The sequence below is a fragment of the Uloborus diversus genome, chromosome 10 (genome assembly GCF_026930045.1).
Source record: "Uloborus diversus isolate 005 chromosome 10, Udiv.v.3.1, whole genome shotgun sequence".
NCBI classification, from domain to species: domain Eukaryota; kingdom Metazoa; phylum Arthropoda; class Arachnida; order Araneae; family Uloboridae; genus Uloborus; species Uloborus diversus.
Window position 1 is genome coordinate 133,467,155 of NC_072740.1, and position 23,340 is coordinate 133,490,494.

A 23,340-nucleotide genomic window follows, 5' to 3' on the forward strand; every position below is an offset into this window, starting at 1 on the left:
TTCGCTATTTTAATGTGATTCAATATTTATTCTCTAAATATCACCAACAATGGCCAAATTGAAACCAAAAAAAAAAAAACTCCGCCAAATTTGTCGCCAAGTTGGCGACAAAACTTGGCGACCAAAAGACTGGTGATATATCGCCAAGTGTCCGACAAATTATAACGCCACTTGAGTTTACATCGAAATTAACAATGATTTCCCCCGAAAAAGGTGCAAAAGACCCCCTTAGGAACATCCGAAAGCAACCAAAAGGGGAGGTGCACAACTAGACCCCACTACGAGTCTATGTACCAAATTTCAACTTTCTAGGACATACCATTTTTGAGTTATGCGAGATACATACGCACATACACACATACTCACATACATACAGACGTCACGAGAAAAGTCGTTGTAATTACCTCGGTGATGGTCAAAATGGATATTTCGCGTGTCTATACATTCTTAGGCACTTTTCCGCATGTGGTCGAATCGAAAAAAAAACTCAACATTCATTTGGGGGTGAGCAAAATGGAAATTAAGGACGTTTTTTGAGTGAAAATTTTTTCGCGAATACAATACTTCCTTTTTTGCAAAAGGAAGTAAAAATAATTATGTAGAAAAACAAAGTATGAAAATGCAGTGTTTATTTTACAATAAAGTTAGCTTCAAAATGTGCATTGCCTTTAATATTTTGTGTGTGTTCTTTTGTGGGTGATTTTCAAAATGATTGAAATTTTGATGTCCTGATTTTTCCTGTTCATTTTTATGTTGATAAAATTATTTTTTTTGGCATTTTTCCACACCAAAAAAATAATTTAAGCATGTAATAATGCATTGTTTTACACTTAATTCATTGCATTTAGAGCTTTTTTTTCTTCTTATGATCGTAGATTAATAAGCCTTTTTAAGTACTTTAGTTAGCTAGTAACAGAAATTTCCTTGTCCTAACTGGAAAATTCACGATTCCTAAATCTTTTTTGTACATTTTCAAGCAGCTTTTTTACTTTTTGTGCTCAAAAAAAGGAAGTAATATTAGTTAGTTACACACAGCTGAAATAGATATTACTTAAACTGCTCATCAAGCAGTTTAAAATATCAATGCAGTTTGTGTCCTTATGTGTAACTCATGAGTGTTACCCAAGGGAATTAAATATTTTTACATGCAAAATATTTCTTTATCATTGTTAGCAGCAGTGTTGGGGAAGTCCTATTTGTTTCTTCTTAGAATATGTAAATTTGAAAATAGATATATTCATTCTTTATATATGTTGTATATTGGAGATGTGCAACTCTATGTGAAGAGTATTTTAATCATCTCTCACACATGAGTGTTACCCATTTATTTTGTAATATTGTTTTTTAAGTATTGAAATATACAATTTTGCTGTAATGTATTTTTTGTTTAAGAAACAAGAGACCTAATTAAATGCTCATAAACACTGATAGAATTTATTCCAGGAAAATTTTTTTCTATAAATCTCATGAGTGTTACTGCTCATGAGTTACTTTTAACAGGAAACATTCATGACACCCATGATAAAAGAGACCGAAATAATGAGTAGATCCATAATTATAGATATTGTATTACCTTTAACTCATACTGACGTGTGAAAATATATCAAAGAGATATATTTTCACACACACACATATATATATATATATATATATATATATATATATATATATATATATATATATATATATATATATATATATAAATTCACGTGTATTACAAATTGAAGAGTGAACACTGACACAAAACTAATGTTTACAAAACTGAAATTTGAGAGCATTGTTTAGAAAAAACGTTAATTCTTAAGTATATATTTTAAAAGAATTACTGAAAAAACTCTACAATAACTAATTTAATGAGTCCATATCTCATGCGTAAGACTATAGCTAAAATTAGGCATTTGTATTAATAAACCTGAATCTGTAAAAATTGTTTTCAATATTAAAATTTTTTAGTTATTCATGGTAATTGCAATAAAAACATTTCATGTTTAATATATTTTTATAGTAAAATTTACCCTTTATTTAGGAAACAAAGTAATACTTATGAGAGAAAAATTTTACATACACTTAAAATTTTTTTAATGAATATTTATACCATTTTGACTTAAAACTGACTATTTAAGATAATTTAACCAAGATTTGTTAGATTATTCATTTTTAGGAAAGAAATTACAGAATGGTTTATAAGGTAACACTCATGAGAAAAACAGTGACTTGCCAAAAAGTTTTTTGGAGTTTCTAAAATCTTAGCAAATTAAGTCACAAATAATCACCTGATGAGAAAGCTGTAAATTGTACAGAACTTATGCCTAGGAAAGTTTTAATGTTTATAGCAACGAAAATTTTCAAATTGTGTCAAACCTAATGTGTCAATGCATTTTGCATAACCTGTACTTATTTTCCATGTGTTACAACATTAATAATGTTTCAGTTGTTACTTTCTTATATTTTGTTGTTTTTCCTTTGTACTTAGTTTATTTAGTTAGTTTAATTAGTTAAAATTTTTATTACAAATTATACAAAATTATTGTTAATGCTAAAACTCCATTGTTAAGATTAGCAAAGCTTAAATAATTTTTGTGAATAAATCATTGCTAACCTTTTTTTTTTTTTAATTATTATTATTATTATTTCAGGAAAAGTCATTGAAAAGAATGGCATAATCAAGTTAACTGGAGTTCCTATTATTACACCCAACTGTGACATTGTTGTGCCTAGTTTGTCTTTTGAGGTAAAGGAATATTAATAGTAATTTGAATTTTTTCACTTATTCATATTTGAATTTTGCCCTGTTAAAAAGTGGGGAAGTTTTTATACTATTGTTTTTTAAAGTTTTGGAGTTGTAGAAAATATCTGAAGTTAGACACTATCTCCATCTCTTTTGCTTCAAATTGCATTAAGTAGATCATTGAATAGAAGTCAGGCTGAGTCACCATCACCAAGATTCCTCCAAGGCCAAACAAGGGGAGGAATGAGTCATTCCAAAATGACCTATGCAGTGGTGTGCTACAGATTTAAAAGATTTCTTACAATTTTATTTCTTAATATGCCATTTGAACTGCTAATTTTTTAAAGCAAAATGCTTAATCTAATGCAAGTGGTGCGCATTAATTGCAACGAAAACAAAACAAAATCTATTGCAATTATTACAGTATAACTTTGATTTAACAATTCCCGATTTAACAATTTTGTCAATGTAATGAAGCATTCCACTAGTCCAGATTTGACTGTATTAAATATCTATGCTCTTCAATTTAATGATGTCCTTGATTTAACGACAACTTTTTCCAGTCCCTTGACAATCCTTAAATCGGGATTATACTGAACGTAAATATGAATAATTTGACCCTATTCAAATAATTTATTACAAGAGAAATGAAAGCAGAAAATTTTAACTGGTTTAAAAAAATTGTTCATGAGCACATATTAGAAAAAAACCAAAGATTCTTCAAAACATAACATATATATATATATATATATATATATATATATATATATATATATATATATATATATATATATATATATATATATATATAATTTACCCTTTGTACATCAATAAGAAAACTTAGAAGCTTACCGAGTTATAGTATGTTCCAATCTAAGTTGGCACTGAAGGGAAAGGTACGAGATGTGCTACTCCGCAATGAGAAGTAGTTCTAGTAAATTTGGAGGTTTAAACGAGTGTAAATTCATAAATGATGTGAAAAAAATAGAGAATGTATGTAGTTGAGACATGTAGTTGAAGTTGTTGTGTGTTAAATATACTTAATTAGTAAGAATTTGATTACAAAAGGAAAATCAATGCGCAGTAACTCGACTTCTGTCTTGGCGAAGACTTGAGTTTCCAAGATTAACCTTGGCGGGCTTCCTGTGGATCGGCAAACCTCCCAGAACTCGTTTCTCCCCACTTCGCATCGCCCAAGGAAAAACATCTGATAATCATTATGACTCTTGAATGAACTCTCCACATTGTGATCAAAGCATTTCCGCCTGGTCTTTTTTCTCATTTATGCTTTCCATCGTTATTTCCAAGCAATTGAATACATTTTTAAAAACAGTTTTCGTGAGTAAGAAATAAAAAATGAAATGAAAATATTAGTTTTCAATTATTTACATGCTGCATCTACAAATACATTGAGATTTTTTTCTTTGAATTTGAGATTTATTACTTGGTAGTTTTAAATAGCTTTCGTTTCTTACATAATAAGCCCAAACTTCAAGAAACCTGAATTTTGTTTGAATGCAACGAATACTTGTTGTGTACAAAAAATTGCTACAGCAAAAGTTGTTGAGCAATCACGATTGCTTATTGTTCTCATTTGACTGTTTTGATGTCCCATCTTTTTATTTTCCCATCGCCACCCTCCGCACCATCACCGTCGACTGGATCCTCACCCGGGGATGCTGCTCCTATAGCGAAAGCCGTCTCCAGGTTGCATCCATGTCCTTTACACACGCACATACATACACAACTACACACACACACAACTACCCACACATTCATGCCTGCACACAGAAACAAACACATATGCCTACACACACATTCACATCCCCCCCCCCCACACACACACACACATTCATATACACAACTACCCACACACTTATGCCAGCACACAGACACAAACACACATGCCTACACACATATACACATATCCCCTACACACAAACACACATACCCCACACACAAGCACACACGCCTACATACACACTCGTGATTGCGAAAAACATAATTTGAATTCAAGATGTCAAAATTCAAATTAATTTTTTTTTTCTTTTTTTTTTTGGATCGTTTGAAAAGTTTATGGAGGAAAAAGAATAATGCTCTCACACACACCCACACGTATGTACAGATACACTATTACAAATTTACACCGATGAACTGCTGGATGAGGAAGTTTTACTTTTTCATTTTAAATTTGAAACATACACATCTCCCTCGAAATAGAAAATTAGTTTGCTCCACCCTCTCCAGGTTTAGAACCCCTGCCTTAAATTAACTTTTTATATGAAGCAAATTTACTCACTCTCAAAGTATACGTATAAAGTAGGCTACATTAACTACGCTAAGGTAAGTAAAATAATTTTTAATAAATTGAGTTTCGGGGTTAATCATATAATTTCATGGTCACGAAAAATTGAGAGCCATAACTTTTCTATTTGCACAAACCTCAATGCATTTTCGTTTATTATTTTTAACTTTTTTCATAAATAAGTTGAGCTTAAAATCGAATTTTTTTTTGGAAAATTCAAAATTGATATCTTCTTTAAGCTCCGGAATGCAGTAATAGCTAATTGTTTCCATGAAGTTTCTAAGTTTTTTATTTGAATAGAATTTTTTAAAAAGGGCAATCTTTTTTTTTTTTTTCCAAAACTTTTTATTTAAATTTTGATCTTTACCGTTATTACTAGAGTGTATAAAAGGAAAAATGCCTATACAGGGTTGAAGTATAGTATTTTAGATAATAAAACAACGTTGAGTTTCACAAATTTGCCGTGAATTGCAGACACAGGTTTCGGGGTTTCAAGGAACACCCAGTTTTAATGCAGAAAAGTGAAAACAATCTCTTTTTTTTTTTCGATGAAAAAGGGGCTCCTTGAAACCTCAAAACAGGTGTCTGTAGTTCTCTTTTGAACGTTTTAACATTGTTACATTTTCTTTTACTTTTCTGCACAAAGGTACTTCTTTGATTTATATACATATGTATAAAAAGACACAATGGCACCTTTTCCAAATTCCGAAGAAATGGTTGGCATTGGCACAGTTGGATTTTTAAATCAGCGGGATTATGGAAAATAATTTATAAATATTAAGAATTCCTTTTTTGTTACAAAGATTTGAACAAGCTTAGGATGCATTACTCAACTCCAGAGAGCAAGTCGAGTGCATGTGAAAAATTAAAGAGAAGTTATTCAAAACAGAAGTAAAGAATGTGGTGGGTAACAAAGGTTGCAGATTATTTCAAATATGCAATCAATTTTGTCCCGAAAGCTAAGCTTTATTTTTAAATGGCAATTTGAGTTTAATTTAGTCATTTTTTTCTGAAAGCACAAGTTGTAAAGAAGCTATAGATTTATATATACATAAGATATGGATAAGAGGAGGCATATGGAATACCATTTCCACGTCAGAGGCAGGGTAAAGGATCCACTTCTTAACAAACTACTAAAATTGCAGGCAAGGATTGAAAATTTACATTTCTTTCGCCAAAGGCTTGTTGATGAACTTTAATCTGCAGTAGAAAAATTAAGATGTGCTTTGGAGAACATGCCTGATAATTTTTCATTTGTTATACTTTTGAAAGAACGCGGTTCTTTTCGATGCCTTTGGTACCCATTATTACCATGGGAAATGTTCACAGCTATTGTACTAATATTCTCCTTACCTATCTCAACTTCGGGCGTCTTATCTTTTCTTTTGAAATAGTTGATATATATATATACTGGGTGGTCAGTATTTTAACGAGTGAGCACATGCTTTTTATCAGTGAACGAAGAAATCACCAGTGACAGAGCATGCGTCTGTCAGAGAATATTCTCTTCTTTTAATAATTACTTTTCATTTGTTTTCTTGCTAATTTTTTAATCATTCAGAATTATTTGTTAATTACTTTGGTGACCGGTAGCTCTCAGCCGTTCCAAAATGAAATCCCATTCACAGCCTTGCATTTGTGTTTGTGATAAAAATATGATGAAATATATTGAGACAAATCTAATTTCTTTGAAAAATTCAAGGATAGTTTTTTCGTTCTTGATATTTTAAGTTTACTTTTTTCCTTCGCCAAATTTGGCAAGTCGCGCCGCTGACTGGTACGCACCCTACGCAGAGTAACCTCGTTTCCTTGACAACGACTGCAATTCGACTCACCTAGCTTTCCCTTCAGTGTCAGCTTAGAGTGAAACAAAGTATAGAATATTTTTTTGGAGAACAGACATCTGTATTTTATATTATCCTAGCGCCAATTAGATGGAGCATCTAGCATTACTTGAGAGTGCCTTGCTTGTAATGGTGTGTGCTCAGTGATGTTTGTTTCAGATGAAATGAATTCACAAGCATATCGAAATGTCCTCGCAAGCCATCTTTTACCAAATGCTGAATTTATTGCTGGAGAAAATTTGAAATATCAGCAAGACGATGCACTAATCCAGTAGAGTAACAGTGCAAAAAATTGATTCCATGTCAACAATGTTAAAACTTACAAATGATCAACTAAGTCTCCAGATCTTAGCCCAATAGAGACCTTATGGGGTGACTTAGCAAGATCAGTATATGCAAATGAGAGACATTTTACTTCATTGAACAGAGCTGAAATTTACCATCGAAGATAAATGGCGTAAAATAGACCCCAACGTTTTTAAAAATTAGTTTTATCCATGAAAACAAGAATATCTAAAGCAATTTGAAGAAATGGTCCCTACATAAGCTTATAAATATTTTTATTTTTGTCTTCATATGCTTTTTCCTATGCTGGCCTTAAAGATTTTACTCCGGTTCAAAGACTGATGTGCAATATTTTCTTACAAAGAAATGCTTACAAACGGAAGTTTTTGCCTTTTCACTACTTTGTAATTACCCCTCAAAAGATTTTTTGGTCCTAAGTTTAAGATGTGTCCAATTTCTTAAAAAAGTTTGCTGGCCTTAAAGTTTTTACTTAGACTGTAAATGCTTATATAAAATGTAAAGAAGACAAAAATTTTTCAAAGTGTCCATTTTATATTTTAATGCATGGTTGCCACGCACCGGGAAAACCTGGAATTGTCAGGGAAAATGAAAATGGCCGAAAATCAGGGAAATGTCAGGGAAAATGAAAAATTGCATATATCCAATCGTTCTTAGCGTGGCCTGCGGTCTATGACGTCAAAAAAAAAACTTTCTGCCTTGTTTTTTTCGCCGCCATTCCCTTCCCATTCGTCGTTTTGTCATTCCCCTTTTTCTTTTTCCCCCTGCAGTTCTTTTTATCAACAACTCTGCCATTGGCACGTGCGCCATAGCAGTCGGCGTGCACCATAGCAGTCAGCGGCGGACATGCGCAGAAGGTACTTCTTTTCTTCCTCGTTTGAGCGGGCTCTGTTTAAGCGCTGCTTGTTTACGTCAGCAGTTCTGAAGTTGTTATGATGCACAGCACGTTGTTTTGTCTGGGAGTGCCACTGAAGTTTTTAATGAGCTGCAATAATCTTTTCATATTTTATATTATTTCTTTAAATTAATTAATGTAATTGTATTATTCTAAACAATTTTGTTCTGTAAATTTAGTTCATTAGACAATTTTAAACTTAGAAAGTTTCTTTTTTACAGAAGTATCGCTAATCTTTTAGTATTTTGGTAGTGATCTTTTAAGACTTCCAATGCGCTTCTTTCTTTCAAAATAAAAGTAATCCGATTAAAAAAAAATCTGCACATCAGAGAAGTTTCTGATCAATGCTCAAACTTTAACTTTATGACAGGGTGCCCACAGGAGTGATTATGGCGAAAGTTGCGCCATCAATTTTTTTTTTGGGGGGGGGGGGATTTTTTAATTATTTATTTTACTTTATTTTTATTCAAATTATTTACTCATATTATTTTACTTTATTATTTTCATCTGTGTGTGTGTATTTTATTCGGGAGCGAGCACACTTTTTTTTCAAATCAACAATAATTAAAAATAAATAAATAGGTAAAAAAAAATAAAAAAAGAGGGTTAAAAATAAAAAAAGCGCTAAGGCGTTCAGAAATATTGGGGGGGGGGGGTGCTATTGAACTTGGGGGGGAGAGCACCATTGTGTTATGAGCAACAAACAGGGGAAATATGTGAAGCTAAAAGGTGCATGATTTTTTTACAGGCCAAAGTCTAAAAGCGCTTTGAGTTCAATGGATTGGAGGGGTAGACAGCAATAATTGAAAAAGTTTAGGTTTCATAAGTTTTAGTTCAGATTATTTTAGCAATTAACTTTATTTTTGTGATACAGCTGTCACAATTGCTAATTCTGCAGTTCTTTCACTTGATGTAAGGCAGTGGCTCCTCGCTATTGAAAATTAGATATGCTACATTTACATTAATTGTTTATTACAGTGATTTGCTTCACTTGTGTTAGTACATTCAGGGAAGTTCAAAAATACACTTTAAAAAAAAAGGTTTCTCCTAGAAAACAGGACACCACTCAATGTTTTTAGACTTGTGGATAGTAAAATACTGGAGGAATTTTAACTTCCTATTCCAACTGAAAGAGGGTGCTCGACCCCCTCCCTCAAACTTCATAAGTATGAGGAGGGGGTTAAAAAAATTCATTGAACTGAATAAACAATGTTACATACTATAATCTACACGAGTTATATGCATATTCATTGCAATAAAATAATTACTTACATAAAAAAAACAGCTGGGGAAATTAAATGTTTCTAAATTTGACTTTTTCTATGCTAGAGCTAATGTTAAATGGAGGGGTCATTGAGCACCCTCCTAAAATTTGAGCAAGAAGCTAAAACTTTTACAGCACAATACTATTAGTAAGTCTAAAAAAATAAGGGGTGTCTTGGACTCGAGCCGAGAGAGGGAAAAAAAAATTGAACCACCCTTAGTACATATTTTTGATTATTTCAGCTTGAGTAAATTAAATTTGGTAGCCATTGTTTGTAAAGTTTGAAAATGAGGTAAATTTTATCAAAATTTGAGATGTATATATTAATGTTGCAAGATGAAAGTGGAGATTGATAACCTGGAATTTTTCTCAAAACCACCTGGAAAACCTGGAAATGTCAGGGAATTTCATTCTTGAACTTCTGTGGCAACCCTGTTAATGAGACAATTTTATTTATAAGATTATAAGACTTTAATAAGTTAAGATTTGCCGCTCATACATCTGTGATTTTTTGATTTCAAAGTATATAGGAACAATTTTGATGTTCCATGAATTTTGATCTGAAAGGATCAACACCAATCTTGCTGTTAAAAATCTGGAGATTTTTCTAATTAATACTGAAGTGAAAATTAAAATAAGTGCTGAATTTGTGCATTCCCCCCTCCCCCATTTCTTGACAATTGACTGCATATAAATGGTGAAAAAAAATTGAATTATGAATTATTCATTTAGTGCATATTAAAATTAGATTATTCAAAAGTGAGGATTTCATCCCAGATTAAGTTAGTTAGTAATAAAATTAATTAACCTGTGTTATAACATTCAATATTACAAAATTAAATATGTAAACTGGTTAACTTTTCTAATATTTGCAATTTGCGCTTATTCGATTTTTTTCTTTTTTTTTTTTTTTTTGGTGCATCATTTTTTAAAGCATAATCTTTTAAAGTGGTGGTGGTGGTAATTCACACAATACGCTTTTTTATACTCTCAGTACAGTCAAAGAGACAAACATGTACAATTTGCTGCCTTATTTGTACGTAGCAGTTAATAGGAGCTATTGCAACAACAGGAGTGAGGACTTTAAAATTAAAACGTTAAATATTTTGGAATTAATAAACTTTTATCATTCTTCTCTATTTTCTTTAATTTTAGACTGTAGATACATTTTAGTTTGTCAAACAAAAAGAAGGCTAGTGATACAATGAAATGAAGAATTCACAAAAAATATAGCAGTGTGTTAAGTTGATATTTTAAGATTAAGTTTTGTTAGCAATGGAACAAACTAGAATAGTCCCCATGTTTATACATATGGCTTGTTTTAAAGTTATTCCAAGAAAAATCTTTGACAGTATTCTTGTATTAACCATCTCATTAATGCATTGTTTCAGATGTAAAGAAAACTGTTTACGCTTAAATAATAATTGTAAGAATGTGGGTTTTTAAGTCAAACATAAGACATTGTAGTTTAACCATGGTTAAAAGTAAAACTGTTGAAAACCGACATACATCAAAAAGCTTGCCAACCAGAGTTTTTCCCTTATAACATATTTAAGCATAATATTTCAACATCTAAATAATAATATAAATGATTATATAACGATTAGTTATTGCTTAGAATTGATGGATTTCATTTCACTTTCAACAAATATTGATTGTGTGAAGGAAACAATTTAAAAAAAATAATGAACAAAATATGGGTTTCCTGTAAATTTTATGAAATGCTCTTTCAAATATTTCTGTCTCATTTAATGTGATATTTTTTTAATTTAGATACACCCACTCAAATAATCAAAATCTCATGAATAAATATATAAAGTATAAGGTACTGACCTAACAAATTACCAGTAACAGTAATCAGGGGTGTGGAATAATAATTTACTTGCTGTTAGTTACATTAATCTGTACAGTTTATCATTTTCATTATCCAGCTTTTAAAAAACTGCTACAAAAATTCTTTTTGTTAAAAATAATTTTTCACATTTTATACTGTACTTCAATATTTATATTTTGCGAAAGACCAACAAAACAAATTTATAATATTTATATAACAAAGTGTTGCACATTAGTTTTTTCTATGGGAAAAAATAGACTTAATCCATCTGTTGCAGATTTCTACAACAGCATTGAATTTATAAGCAGTTAACTTTTTATCTGTATTATAATAATTATACCAGGTGCACAGCATCTGGACGGTATGATTATTTAAACAAAACAATAGCAAAAGAAAAACTGCCGACCTACTGAAAAAATAGCAGAAATAAAACAAACTTAACACTTAGAAATAAATTTTGACACTCAACGAACACACTAATCATAGTAATCCCAAGACTAAATGGCGCAGACAAAAAACTAAGCACTGTTGCTTACAGCAGATTCAACGGAGTGTTGAAAATGCTCCTCAAGTAGATTCGGGGAAAAGACAAACAGATTGTTTTCAGATGACTCATTCTTTTTCCTTCGCAGAGTTTCTTTGGCCTTGAAGGAATCTCTGTGCTGGTGGCTGAGTTCACTTACCCCACCTTTTAGGTTGATTAGCTCATACCAATGGGGCTGTGTGTAAAAAAAAATAATCAAAAGTATAATGTTTAAGTTATGTATTTTTCTGTTGCATACTGTATTTATTTGAACATGAAAAATTTAATTTTAACAAACAAACACATATACTATGCATCAGCTCATAGAAGTATGAATTAGGTACCAGTGAAACAAATCAAAGTTTGGCCATTCATAAATGAATTAACATTGCCATCTTAATTAAGCTAATCTGTTTAGCAGTTTTAAACTAAGTTTCTTTTTCCATCTGTACGTTTTTCATATACCAATAATTTAAGTTTTGGGCATTGAATTCACCTTTCGTTTGGTGAATTTTCGAGTAGGTCTCTTTCAGATAGTTGCAATAGGTCTCTTTTTCTTCTTGATCATCACTATTATCATCACTTTCTTTCATACTATTTTCCTTTATCTTAGCACTTTTTTTTTCAATATCTTTGATTTCAAAACTCTTGCTCACTTTGGGATTATCTACTTATTCATTTTTCTTGCTCTTTGTATCTAAAGGCTTTTTAACTGGAGAAGAATGCAAAAAAGGCAAATTGAGAATTAATTGCAGCTTCTCACTATGCCTAAATGCACTCACTCAATCATGTCAACTTGCACACTATGTCTGGTTCTTTTATCATTCAATTTTCTGGAGACAACTGGAATAATAAATGCAGCTGAATAGTCGTAAAATATAGTCATGTGTACCTTTGAAAGACCAAAAATTTTTTTAGTTGTGGTGAACAAAAAATAATATGAGTTGCTAAAACTTGAGTTATATTGCTACACAGAAAACTAAAAAAAAATTTTCAAAGGACAGACTATTCAAGAAATGTGTTTCAAAAGTCACAGTGTACTATGTTTACTAAGTAATATAGTAACCTTTCGTTATATCCTGCTTGTCAGGGGGTAACTTTAAAGCAAGAAAACAGATGGCATGAAAAGTACTTACTCATTTTACTAATGATTAAATGATACGTATTCCAACAAAAAAAAAAAAATGTTTATTATCATATTAAGCAACTTCTTAGTACAAGCTGCCGAAGAATTTTTTTACAATTGTTCTTTTAACATTGGAAATAAATTTCAAATGTTTGTGTTGTCTTCTGATGATATAGAAATCTCAAGTTTTGGAGCATATTTAAATGGATAGAAAACACCCATTTTGTTCCTTTATTTTATAGAGAAGAAACAACTGTTTCTGAGAAATTTACCATTTTTACTTCAGCAGTTTCAGATTTTAAGCATGACTTAATTTACTTTTAGTTTTTCATCAGACAACAAAAAAGCTCGCTATCTCCAAATGAATGAAATAGCAAGGCGCTATGTATTGAGAGGTTGCTGTACAATCTGTTCAGCAGTAATTTAAATTGACAAAGCATATATATTTGTGGCAGTGAGAAGCAAAGAGGTGTGAGTGGTCTTTTAAAAGCTTTAAGAAAAACGTATTTGAAGTTCAGATCCCTGATAAGCTTGCATTGAGATTTTTTTTAAAACCATGCTGTATAGCAACTTTTACCAGGGCTACTTGCACCATCTCCAAAATAGAGGAGAGATTATCCTACCATTTGTGCAAGTTAGCTCAAAAATTGATTTTCGCACTTTCACCCCCTTTCTTGTCACTGCCTCATTTCTTCCAACTAATTTTTCATACAGTTTGATGCCTTAATGTGTATGTTATTGGTGTATGTGTTAAGTAAGTGTTTGATATATCAAGTGTCTAGTGGTCAAATTCTTGAGCAAAAGTTTGACAGTATTCTTTAGCTCTTCAAAATAGTATTGTTATGTTTGGATATGAAATTAAAGCATTGCTGCAAACTTTTTATTCTTCTGAACACTTGGAGTAAGTTGAGTATTCTGCAATAAAGAAATAAATTATGCAAAAAAGTCTAATATTCATTTTTTCCAGACATTGTCACTCAATAATGTTTAAAGCACAAAACACCAGACCTATAGATAACTGGACAGATGTTGTATTATCTTAAAAGAAAGGTTGCAGTATTTGAAATATGTCTACTCTAATATAAAAGTACTCAACTTTGTCTTTTAGTTCATTCAAAGTTTGTATGCATCATTTCTTTTAATAGTCATACAATCTTAAGACATTTCCTGACTGGAAACAAATATGTGTGTGAAACAACATTTAATTAATTTATTTATTTTATTTGCAACATAATGAATGCCTAACATTTTGTGGCCTCGGGAACAATAGCTATATTAAATTATCTCTTTTTATACATTTTGTTAAAGTTTTGTTGTTGTTTTATACATCACTACCCATGGACAATGTCGGAAAGCAAAAGCTGTACTGAATTGATTATTTTTAAATGGATTTCTTGAGTCTTTGCTCTCTAAATGCACTACATGTTACTGTGACTTATTTGAAAAGGATATTGAAATAAAATAACTCGACTCTTCACTTTATCAATGACTTTATGGATTTATTTCTTCTTCTAGATGACTACTGACATGCATTTGCTGATAACAGGCCCTAACGGATGTGGCAAAAGTTCTTTGTTTAGAATTGTTCGTGGTCTGTGGCCTGCATACATAGGTACAATTGAAAGACCTCCTGAAACTGAAATGTTTTATATACCTCAAAGGTAACAATGTTTTCATTTAATTTCTTCCTCATCATTGTGATTTTTAATTCAACTTCTATTATTTCTCTAAGAGAATGTATTTTAAAATAATCTTTAATGTGCTCCTTTTTTAATAATTTACAAACTTCTGTTTTTCTTATAGACCTTATATGTCCCTGGGAACGCTCCGTGATCAAATTATTTATCCCCATACTGTCGAAGAAATGATAGCTTGTGGAAAAACTGATAGTGACCTTTTTGAAGTCCTTGATATTGTTCATCTTCAGCACATCATTTTTAGAGAAGGAGGTAAATATATTTCTTAATCTTAGGTCTATTAGCATTTTTTCTCAATTTCAGTTATTAAATCTCAGTTTACTTTTTTTTTTTAATTTATTCATATACAAATTTCTCCTGTAAATAATATTTCCCCTGTGTTTAATCTAAATATTTTCTATCTTATCTTGAATTAAATCAAATTAAGCTTCACTTAGAAATATTTTCTGTACCAAAAATTGTTTGTGTAATGTAAGTTCTTGTTTACTAGGGTCTGGTGGGGAAAAGTGTTCAAGGAGGTAATGTGGTTATAAATGAAATAGAGAGCTATATCTTCGAAATAAATAAGAGAATGAGGGTCATTTTTTATTTTAGATTTTAACAATTAGGAACTGCATTCTGTATTCCAAATTTTTAAACCAGCAATATTTTATTTCGTGAAAAAATTCTTTTTGTGTGCACATGAAGCATTTTAAAATCTGAATACCTCTTTCAACTTCGGCATAAAATTTTGTCCATTAAAATTTCCTGCAGATTGATTGGGCAGGCAGCTTCTTGGATGTTTCTAGAACACGTCTGCAAAAGCAGCTAAGCTGGATTCATTTCATATAATAGTTTAGAACAACTTAAGTAAGATGGGGTAAAGTGGTTATAGGTTAAGCTAAACATGTATCTTTCATCTAAAATCATTTAATCTTCACTTATAAGGTAGATATCAGTTGAATATTAAATTTACTAACCATTTACTGTTTTTAAGGTAAACTGAATTAAATACTAACAAGTTTAAATTTTATACAGCATATTGATTGAATTAAAGCAAGATTGTAATCCTATAAAATTTGTGAAAAAAAAAGATAGAATTTTTTTGCAACCAGTTTTCAATTTAATTCTAGTAGAATATTTTATGTCACCCCCCCCCCTTCCCTTCTCCCCCCCCCCCAAAAAAAAATCTGTTAAATACCAGTTAAAGTAGAAATTTAGAACTAGAAGTATTTGCATGCATTGAATAAATATATAATGCTTGATCATTTTTTCCCTTTTGTATTTCAGTTAAGTAATAATGCTTCAGAACTGTATTTGAGTGTAATATTTTCTTATTATATAATTTAAGTAGTTTAGACATCATTCCTACGCTATCTTTAATACACTCCTGAAGAAATAAAACATCGCAAACTATCACACCTTTCCTGATGACATTAATGAAGTCCATGAGTGAAATATGATTGAAATTCTTAATGAACCAACTTTTGACCATAGTTGACCATCAAAAACTTATTAAATAAAGTAATTTTTTCAAAAGAACTAGGTGTGTAGAGCATTAAAAAATTACGGTTATTTATGATGGCTTTAGATCAATTTTTTTAACTATGACCATTTTACCCCACCCTAGGTCATTAATACCCAAGAAAAAAATGCGATTAAGCTAGTTAAATCTATTTTTTTTCTTCTGAAACTTCAGTGCAGTGTATCCTTCATTAATGTAATGTAAAATAAAGACGAAAAAATTTGAAGTTTTAAAAGAAATTCCTGTATTTAATATTTCCCTAAGTTGAAAAACCTGTATTTTATGACCACTTTACCTCACCAGACCCTACTCTTTTTCTCCTATTTAAGATTTCCAAAATATATATATTGTATGTGTGTTTTTGAGAATAGTCAGTTCTATAACAACATAGTGCAAACCTGATTTTTTGCAAATGGGTGATTATAAACTGCTACGATAAAAAATTTTAAGACGGAGTTCAGTCATAAGTAATATTGAGTTATAGGAGTTGCTATAGCAATGTAATTGCAACTGTATGTCTTTAACTGTATATTTATCAAGTCCAAATAATTTTATAAATGTGGCAAAACAAAATTTTTGAGCTACGTTACATTGCCATGGAGGAAAGTGTTTAAGAATTCCTACGGAACACTTTTCCTTGATATGTGTTTCACAAACCATTACAGGCTATGTTTTCATTGTGATATAATCTGTTTAGCAGCAATTTAAACTAAAAATTTCGAAAACATTACTTAGTGCGAATGTTTTAAACATTTTGCATGGACATCTATGTAGTTAGAATATAGGTTGCTAAATGGTGAGATTACTGGAAAATTTTTTTGACAGAATTCTTTAGTTCTTCAGGATTATAATTGAGCAAGCTTTAATGGTAGTGTTAGTTTGATAAGATTGTATTCCGCAATATTAACAGGGTTTATCCAGAAAGTAATGGGATTGATTTTCTTCCGCCGCGACTGTACTTCAGAGCGTGCATGCGCTGACTGGATTCAGTAGAGGGCGTTCCTAGCTAATGAACGAGCGCATAGTCTGTTGTCTCCAAGCACCTGGAGAGTCAGGACAGGCATTTTCGCGCGACGTGTTTCTGTGAGTGGTGCAAGCCGAAAATGCAGCGTTCGTTAGAGCAGAGGTACGCGATTAAATTGTGTGTGAAACTCGGTAAATCTGCGACAGAGACGTTTGATATGATCGAACAGGCTTACCCAGATGTTGCTTTAGCAAGAAGTGGTGTGTTTCGGTGGCACCAGGTCTTTTTGGAGGGCCGGGAAGAGGTCGCCGATGAAGACCATGCTGGAAGACCTTCGACTTCGACAAACACCGACAATGTGACTCGTGTGAGCAATGAACTCAGACCGTCGACTAAGTATTCGTTTCATTGCCCAAATGTTAAATTTACCAAAATGTGTGGTTCATGACATTGTGACGGTGCACCGCCTTTCTTGTGAACAGCTACCTGATCAAGACCGGCATCCCAACGCTTCCGCAGCCACCCTACAGCCCTGATCTGCCCCCACCCCCGGACTTTTTTTTGTTCCCTCGCCTGAAAAGGCCGACGAAAGGCAAGCATTTTGAGACAACAGACGGGATCCAAGCAGCATGCACCGCAGCTATCAAAGCTATTCCAGAGAATGTCTACATGACGCCTTGGAAATCACGCTGGGCGCTGCATCGACGCAGAAGGAGTCTATTTTGAAAGTTTTTAAAGAATTGTAACAATTGGCTCAATAATTTTTTTTTTAATCGACTCAGTCCTATTACTTTCCGGACATTATTGTATGTCTACTTTGTATTCAGTAGATCATCTACATTGTTATTATATTTCTAAATGAAAATAAGGCCACCAGCTCCATTTGTTGCACTTATTCATCTTGTTCAAAGCATGAACATTAACTACATTACAGAAAATTGAATTACATTGAAATAAGAAAAGAAAAGAAAAAAAACACTTTGATTTTCAAATTTCAATATTTATTTTAGAAAAATAAAGCTTTGGATAAGCTTAATAATAGATTTTTGCAGAGACCATACTGTACATTACTAGCATCAATTTGGAATAAGCTTTTTTTTTTTTTTTTTTTTCAGCTCATGATAGTTTATGCATTTTAATTTCAGGAAGGAGATTTTTCTGGCTTTTGCCAGAATTGCAGCTTTATCTGCCAGTTTTTAAACACTTACCTTTTTGTTTTTTTCCTCTTTCATGCCTCACAGCACCCTCTATTTTTCTCAAAAAATCTGAAGAGTTTCACATTTTTCTTAATTTTTGGTTCCTGTTATTTTATTATTTCAATTTTTTCCTTTTGAATATTCATCCACTGTGGTTTCTGCCATGAATATAAGTTTAAGAAACATGCCAATGTCATACATGTGCTTCGTCGAAAATTGCATACCTTATTTAAAATTTGAATCCTTTTGCATCCTGCAAACATTTCAATTATTTTTAAAGATGAAAGTTTTTTTGCCATTTTCTACTGTCTTTTGCCACTGTTCCTTTTATTCATTATTTTCATTTAAATTTATCTTAGTTATTGGTACGAAATCAATACAAAAAATGTCGTCCGACACTCAGTCTCAAATAGTAATGAAACTTAGCATTGTTACTCTTTATATGTATTTATAAATAGATTTTTAAAAAAATTTAAGTTTGAATCCAAACTGGTTTCAGTTTCACAGCCTGTTAACATTTTTGGGATATCATGGTTTTTATGATTAAACAAGGCAACTGCAAGTTATTCTTTGGATCCTGTCATAATATAATGAATTTTTTAGCCATGTAGAGAGTTCCACTCTGAGTGGAATATCAATGAAAAGGAATAGAATAACCAATCATTTATTTATTTATTATTAATTTTTGCTATTAAAAGGTATGTTCTACCACATTGAGAAAACGGTTTGATTTTCAGCTGTTGTGAATTGTTTACTTAACTAACAAACCTAGTTTTAAAAATTATGTTTTCATTCTCAGTACCATAAATTCAAATGTTTTTAATTCAAAAACTTTTTTTTCTAAAATTATGAAAAATCGGCCTTATTGATTGATGATTCTGGCTTCCTTAACTCTTTATTCAGGAGACCAAGGGGTGAAGAATTGCTGCCCTTATGTTCTCTTGCAAAATTTAAATTTATATAGAAATTAACAAACATTGTGCAGTACAAGAATTAGTTGAACACAAAAAATTTGTACAAATTGGGATGTTAGAAACAAATGAAAAACAATCTTAATAAAGAGAAAAAATAGTAAAATATCTTGATGAAAAGATATTTAAGTCTTCATCCTTCAATTTGCCTCCAACAATGTTTGCTAAACAACGTAACAGAATGCATTAATATGCTAATAATTTTCTAACTACAGTTATGCCCAAATCATGTATTGGTTGCTGCCCGCCTTGACGAGTGGTCAGAGGAGTCTTACTGCAATGTGGTGGTCCTGGGTTTGAATCCCGGCTTGGCATGGTTTTACTTTCTCTCTCCTGTCCTTGTTCTTTCTTTGTGTGAATGTGTTGTTGAATGATTGCCTACCCTATAAACGGGTCCTTATGGCATGTGTGTACTGTGGAAGTCGGACTTCACACTAAATTATGGTACAGGTGCAAAAGTGAAGCAGCGCACCCTTAATTGCCAGTCTTGCTGGCACAAGACAACAACATGTATTGCTTAAAAGTTGTAGAATTTCTGGAAGTTACCAGTTTTCTCAAAAATGCACACAGTACACAATAACATTTTTAAAACTAAAGAAAAAGAGCATGTCTCAGAATTTTAATTCTACATTTATCAGTTTTGTCACAGTTTGAATGTAAATTCTTTTCTTAGATATCCTTCAAAGCACTAGATTAATGTAACTGTTAACTGCCTGATCTTTTTTCGTAATTCTGGGGATACTATAATACTATGCTTCAAGAACAATATTTGCCTTAATTTTTACCCAAATATTTAAAGAATAATTAGTACGGGAAATTTTTCATTTTTCCTTCAAGATTAGTAGCTAAACGTTTTTTGAATTTTTGGATATTGGGCCTTCCATAGACAATTTTAATACAGTTTTGGCTATCACCCCTTTTCCACCTGACTTTATGTAAAAAATTTAGATTTCCTCTTTTTCATTCTCTGACCACTCTCGTCCTTGTTTAGAATTAAAGGAAATAATTTTTTTATGAATCTTTTACAAATTTACATGTGTAGGCAGCTATAATAATTACTTTAACAAACAAATTGCAAAAATTAACCTATGCATGCCATGTTCGAATTGTCATCATATGTCAGTAAGTTTGGTGGTTTGACATCATTTGGTTGTTGATCAACATTTCTAAAAAGAATACATAAATGCACAAGTATTTTTGGTTTTACACATTTGCTCCAACTTATAAAAAATGCTTAAGAATTTCACACACTACTCCTAATTTTGACCACTGGTTCTATATTCAGTAGTAAAACTTCAAGTCAGTTACTCTTTAAGAATGAGAGGAGTTTATTTTGTAGGTAGGGAGTGGTTATTTTTAAGAAGGGGTTAATATTGAACATTCTGCAGAGTAGCTCATGGGATTATTTTCACCTGCATTTTGAAATTATCATAATATAATCTTGAATGTAAGAGAAATATTAAATCTTCAAATATGGATCCCTATTCTTGTTCAGAACTTCCACTACTTTCTTGATAATCAAATTAGCTTTTAACTAGTGTAGAAATTTCTTCCTCATTTCATCTGATATCTTGTATTATCCTGTTTAATTGTGCTCAACATTTTATAATTGATGTAAAAGTTAATGTATGCATAGCAATAATTTGTAAAACTCCAGTGATATAAGAAAATTGGAAATTTTTTGAAACAGCAAAAAAATGTTGGTTTACAGTAGATTTTCCAATTCCATACTGAATTTAATCTCCCTGAATTTCGGGATTGTAAGGAGCCAATTCCGCGGGATCACGCGGGACCAATTTTTCAAAGTTAATTTTATTAAAAACTGATTTAATTTTTCCAATAGTTGAATTTCAATGTCAAATAGAAAAAAATTGTGCTTTTGTAAGAAGGACTACTTTTTTTTTGTTATTTGAATTAGTATTTTCTCAAATTCCGTTCACCAATAATACTACTATAAATATACTTGACTCTCAAAGTATGTGCTTGTGTGTATGAGATATATCTATAAATATTAGAATATATACTTTATCAAGTAGTTTCACTGTACCAACTTCAAAAAATCCCTAAATTTATGAAATATTGTTTTCTAGGATGGGATACAAAGCGAGATTGGAAGGACGTCCTTTCAGGAGGAGAAAAACAAAGAGTTGGTATGGCAAGATTATTTTATCATAAGTAAGTTGTTGCAGCTGTTTTGAGTGTAATAATTTATATGCTTTAAAAGGTTTTCAGACTGTATTTGTAAATACATTTAACTATGTAAATGTTGTTAATTACTTATACTTTTTGTAAATGCTTTACTTTTTATTGTTTACACCACCTTCCGTTTACTTTTCTTCTGATTAGATTGAAGATGCTTCAATTGTCTGTTTTCTTTCTTTTTCCTCATTAACAACTGCTAATGCATCTTTTGTTTCTTTTTGGCATAGCCTTCTTAGTGCAAATATTGGAAATTGAGAACCCAATTATCTTAACGAATGGTACTTAATCAATAACTAACACTCATTTGTATGAAAGCAGATACATTTAAAATCTTATTTTAAAACACAAAAGCATGTATCAAAAACATTAAATGTTGTGCGTGAGTCATTCCTCATTAAATCATTTAACAACTAAGCTTTAAGCCTTGACATCTTAAAAGCTATTTGGTTTGCAGTAGGGTATCCAATTACATGCTGAATTTAATCTCCCTGAATTTCGGGATTGTAAGGAGCCAATTCTGCGGGATCTCGTGGGACCAATTTTTCAAAATTAATTTTATTAAAAACTGACTTAATTTTTCTAATAGTTAAATTTTAATGTCAAATAGAAAAAATTGTGCTTTTGTAAGAAGGACTGCTTTTGTTATTTGAATTAGAATTTTCTTGAATTACGTTCACAAATAACTGTAGAGTACTACAAAGTGGCTTCCCAATTAGAAACTATCGTTAGGTACAAAAAAGTGCCCTAAAAAAGTTCAATGAGTCTTAACAAGTATTGCTTCTGTATTTGGGATGGGAGGGGATTTTTTTGCAAAAAATAATGTGCTTGATGAAAAGGCATGCTGTGGCTCCAATGCAGTGGTTTTACTGACATTAAATAATTGTGAACAATAGCAGAATATCCATATAAACTTCTTCACCTTGTGAAATAGATCTTTCTTTTCTAATGGGGGTCATGCTTCATTTTTTGCTCAAGAACTGCAAATTTCTGATAGAAATGTTGTCTGCTTGATTTTTGTATTGTTGTATTCAATTTAATTTGAATTTAGAATTCTTGTATTGCTTCATTAACGTTGGTTATTGTATCAGTGCATTTAATTCATTACAGCAGGAGGGGGGGGGGAGTGCTTGATTGTTTTTACCAAGTGGCAGTCTCAGTAAAAGTTTTTGGACAACTTTGCTAATTTGACTTCTCACTTTAAAGAGAAATTAAAAAACTTTAGCAATTTAACCTACTGAACTGTCATTCTGTATTAAGTTTCTGTCTCTTTTAGAGACATGTCCAATATTGAAAATGGCTCTGCTAATTTGTCCAACATAATTTTCAAGGTACCATCCACATTTATAATTTTAGCTTTCTGGTAAGACATTGCTGGTAGGCACTATACAAGTCAGAGAGCATAAATAATGCAAGGCTTTGCTTTGTTCTGAGAAAATTAGTGTGCACTTTTAGTAAGTTGAAGATTTTGAGGGTGTCTCTTAAGCTCATAAAAGCATTCTAGCATTACGTTTAGCGAGTCAGGCTACTCTAGTGGGTTTTGTAATCTGTAATGCTTTCTCATTTTTTTTCTAACTCTAAATTTTCTGGATATCCAATTTTAGTGATGGTTTTCAAAAACTCTTTTAATATTTATGCATTTTCTCAGTTGCTGAATATATGAAAACTGAAACCTAGAATGAGAATTCCTGTTCATTCTCAGAAAAATGTTCTCTATATTTATTATTCGCTTAAATGATAAACCCATGGTTTATCCAATGAGACCTAGTTTTTCTTGCTCTTCTTGCATATATAGGAGGAAGGTGATTCAAACTTCTGATGCTGCTTTTAAAAGTATTCATTTTATGAGCGGCATAAAATGGAAAATCTTTGAGGGATTATGCTCTCAATCCCACAGGATTAATCCCCTAAATATCTTACGGTATTTGCGATTGGAATCCTTAGTTTTCAGTCTAAATGAAGAGAAAATGAAAAAATCTACTTTTCT

At 31.4% G+C, this 23,340-nt stretch overlaps 1 protein-coding gene across 1 annotated transcript in view; it reads left to right on the plus strand.

The window, feature by feature from the left end:
• LOC129231778 (ATP-binding cassette sub-family D member 2-like) overlaps positions 1-23,340 on the plus strand; it is a 56,847-nt gene that overhangs the window by 16,494 nt on the left and 17,013 nt on the right. The window contains exons 5-8 of the mRNA XM_054866143.1: positions 2,637-2,731; positions 14,338-14,483; positions 14,626-14,771; positions 21,245-21,329. Coding sequence (XP_054722118.1) covers positions 2,637-2,731; positions 14,338-14,483; positions 14,626-14,771; positions 21,245-21,329 — 472 coding nt within the window. The remainder of the gene's footprint in view (positions 1-2,636; positions 2,732-14,337; positions 14,484-14,625; positions 14,772-21,244; positions 21,330-23,340) is intronic.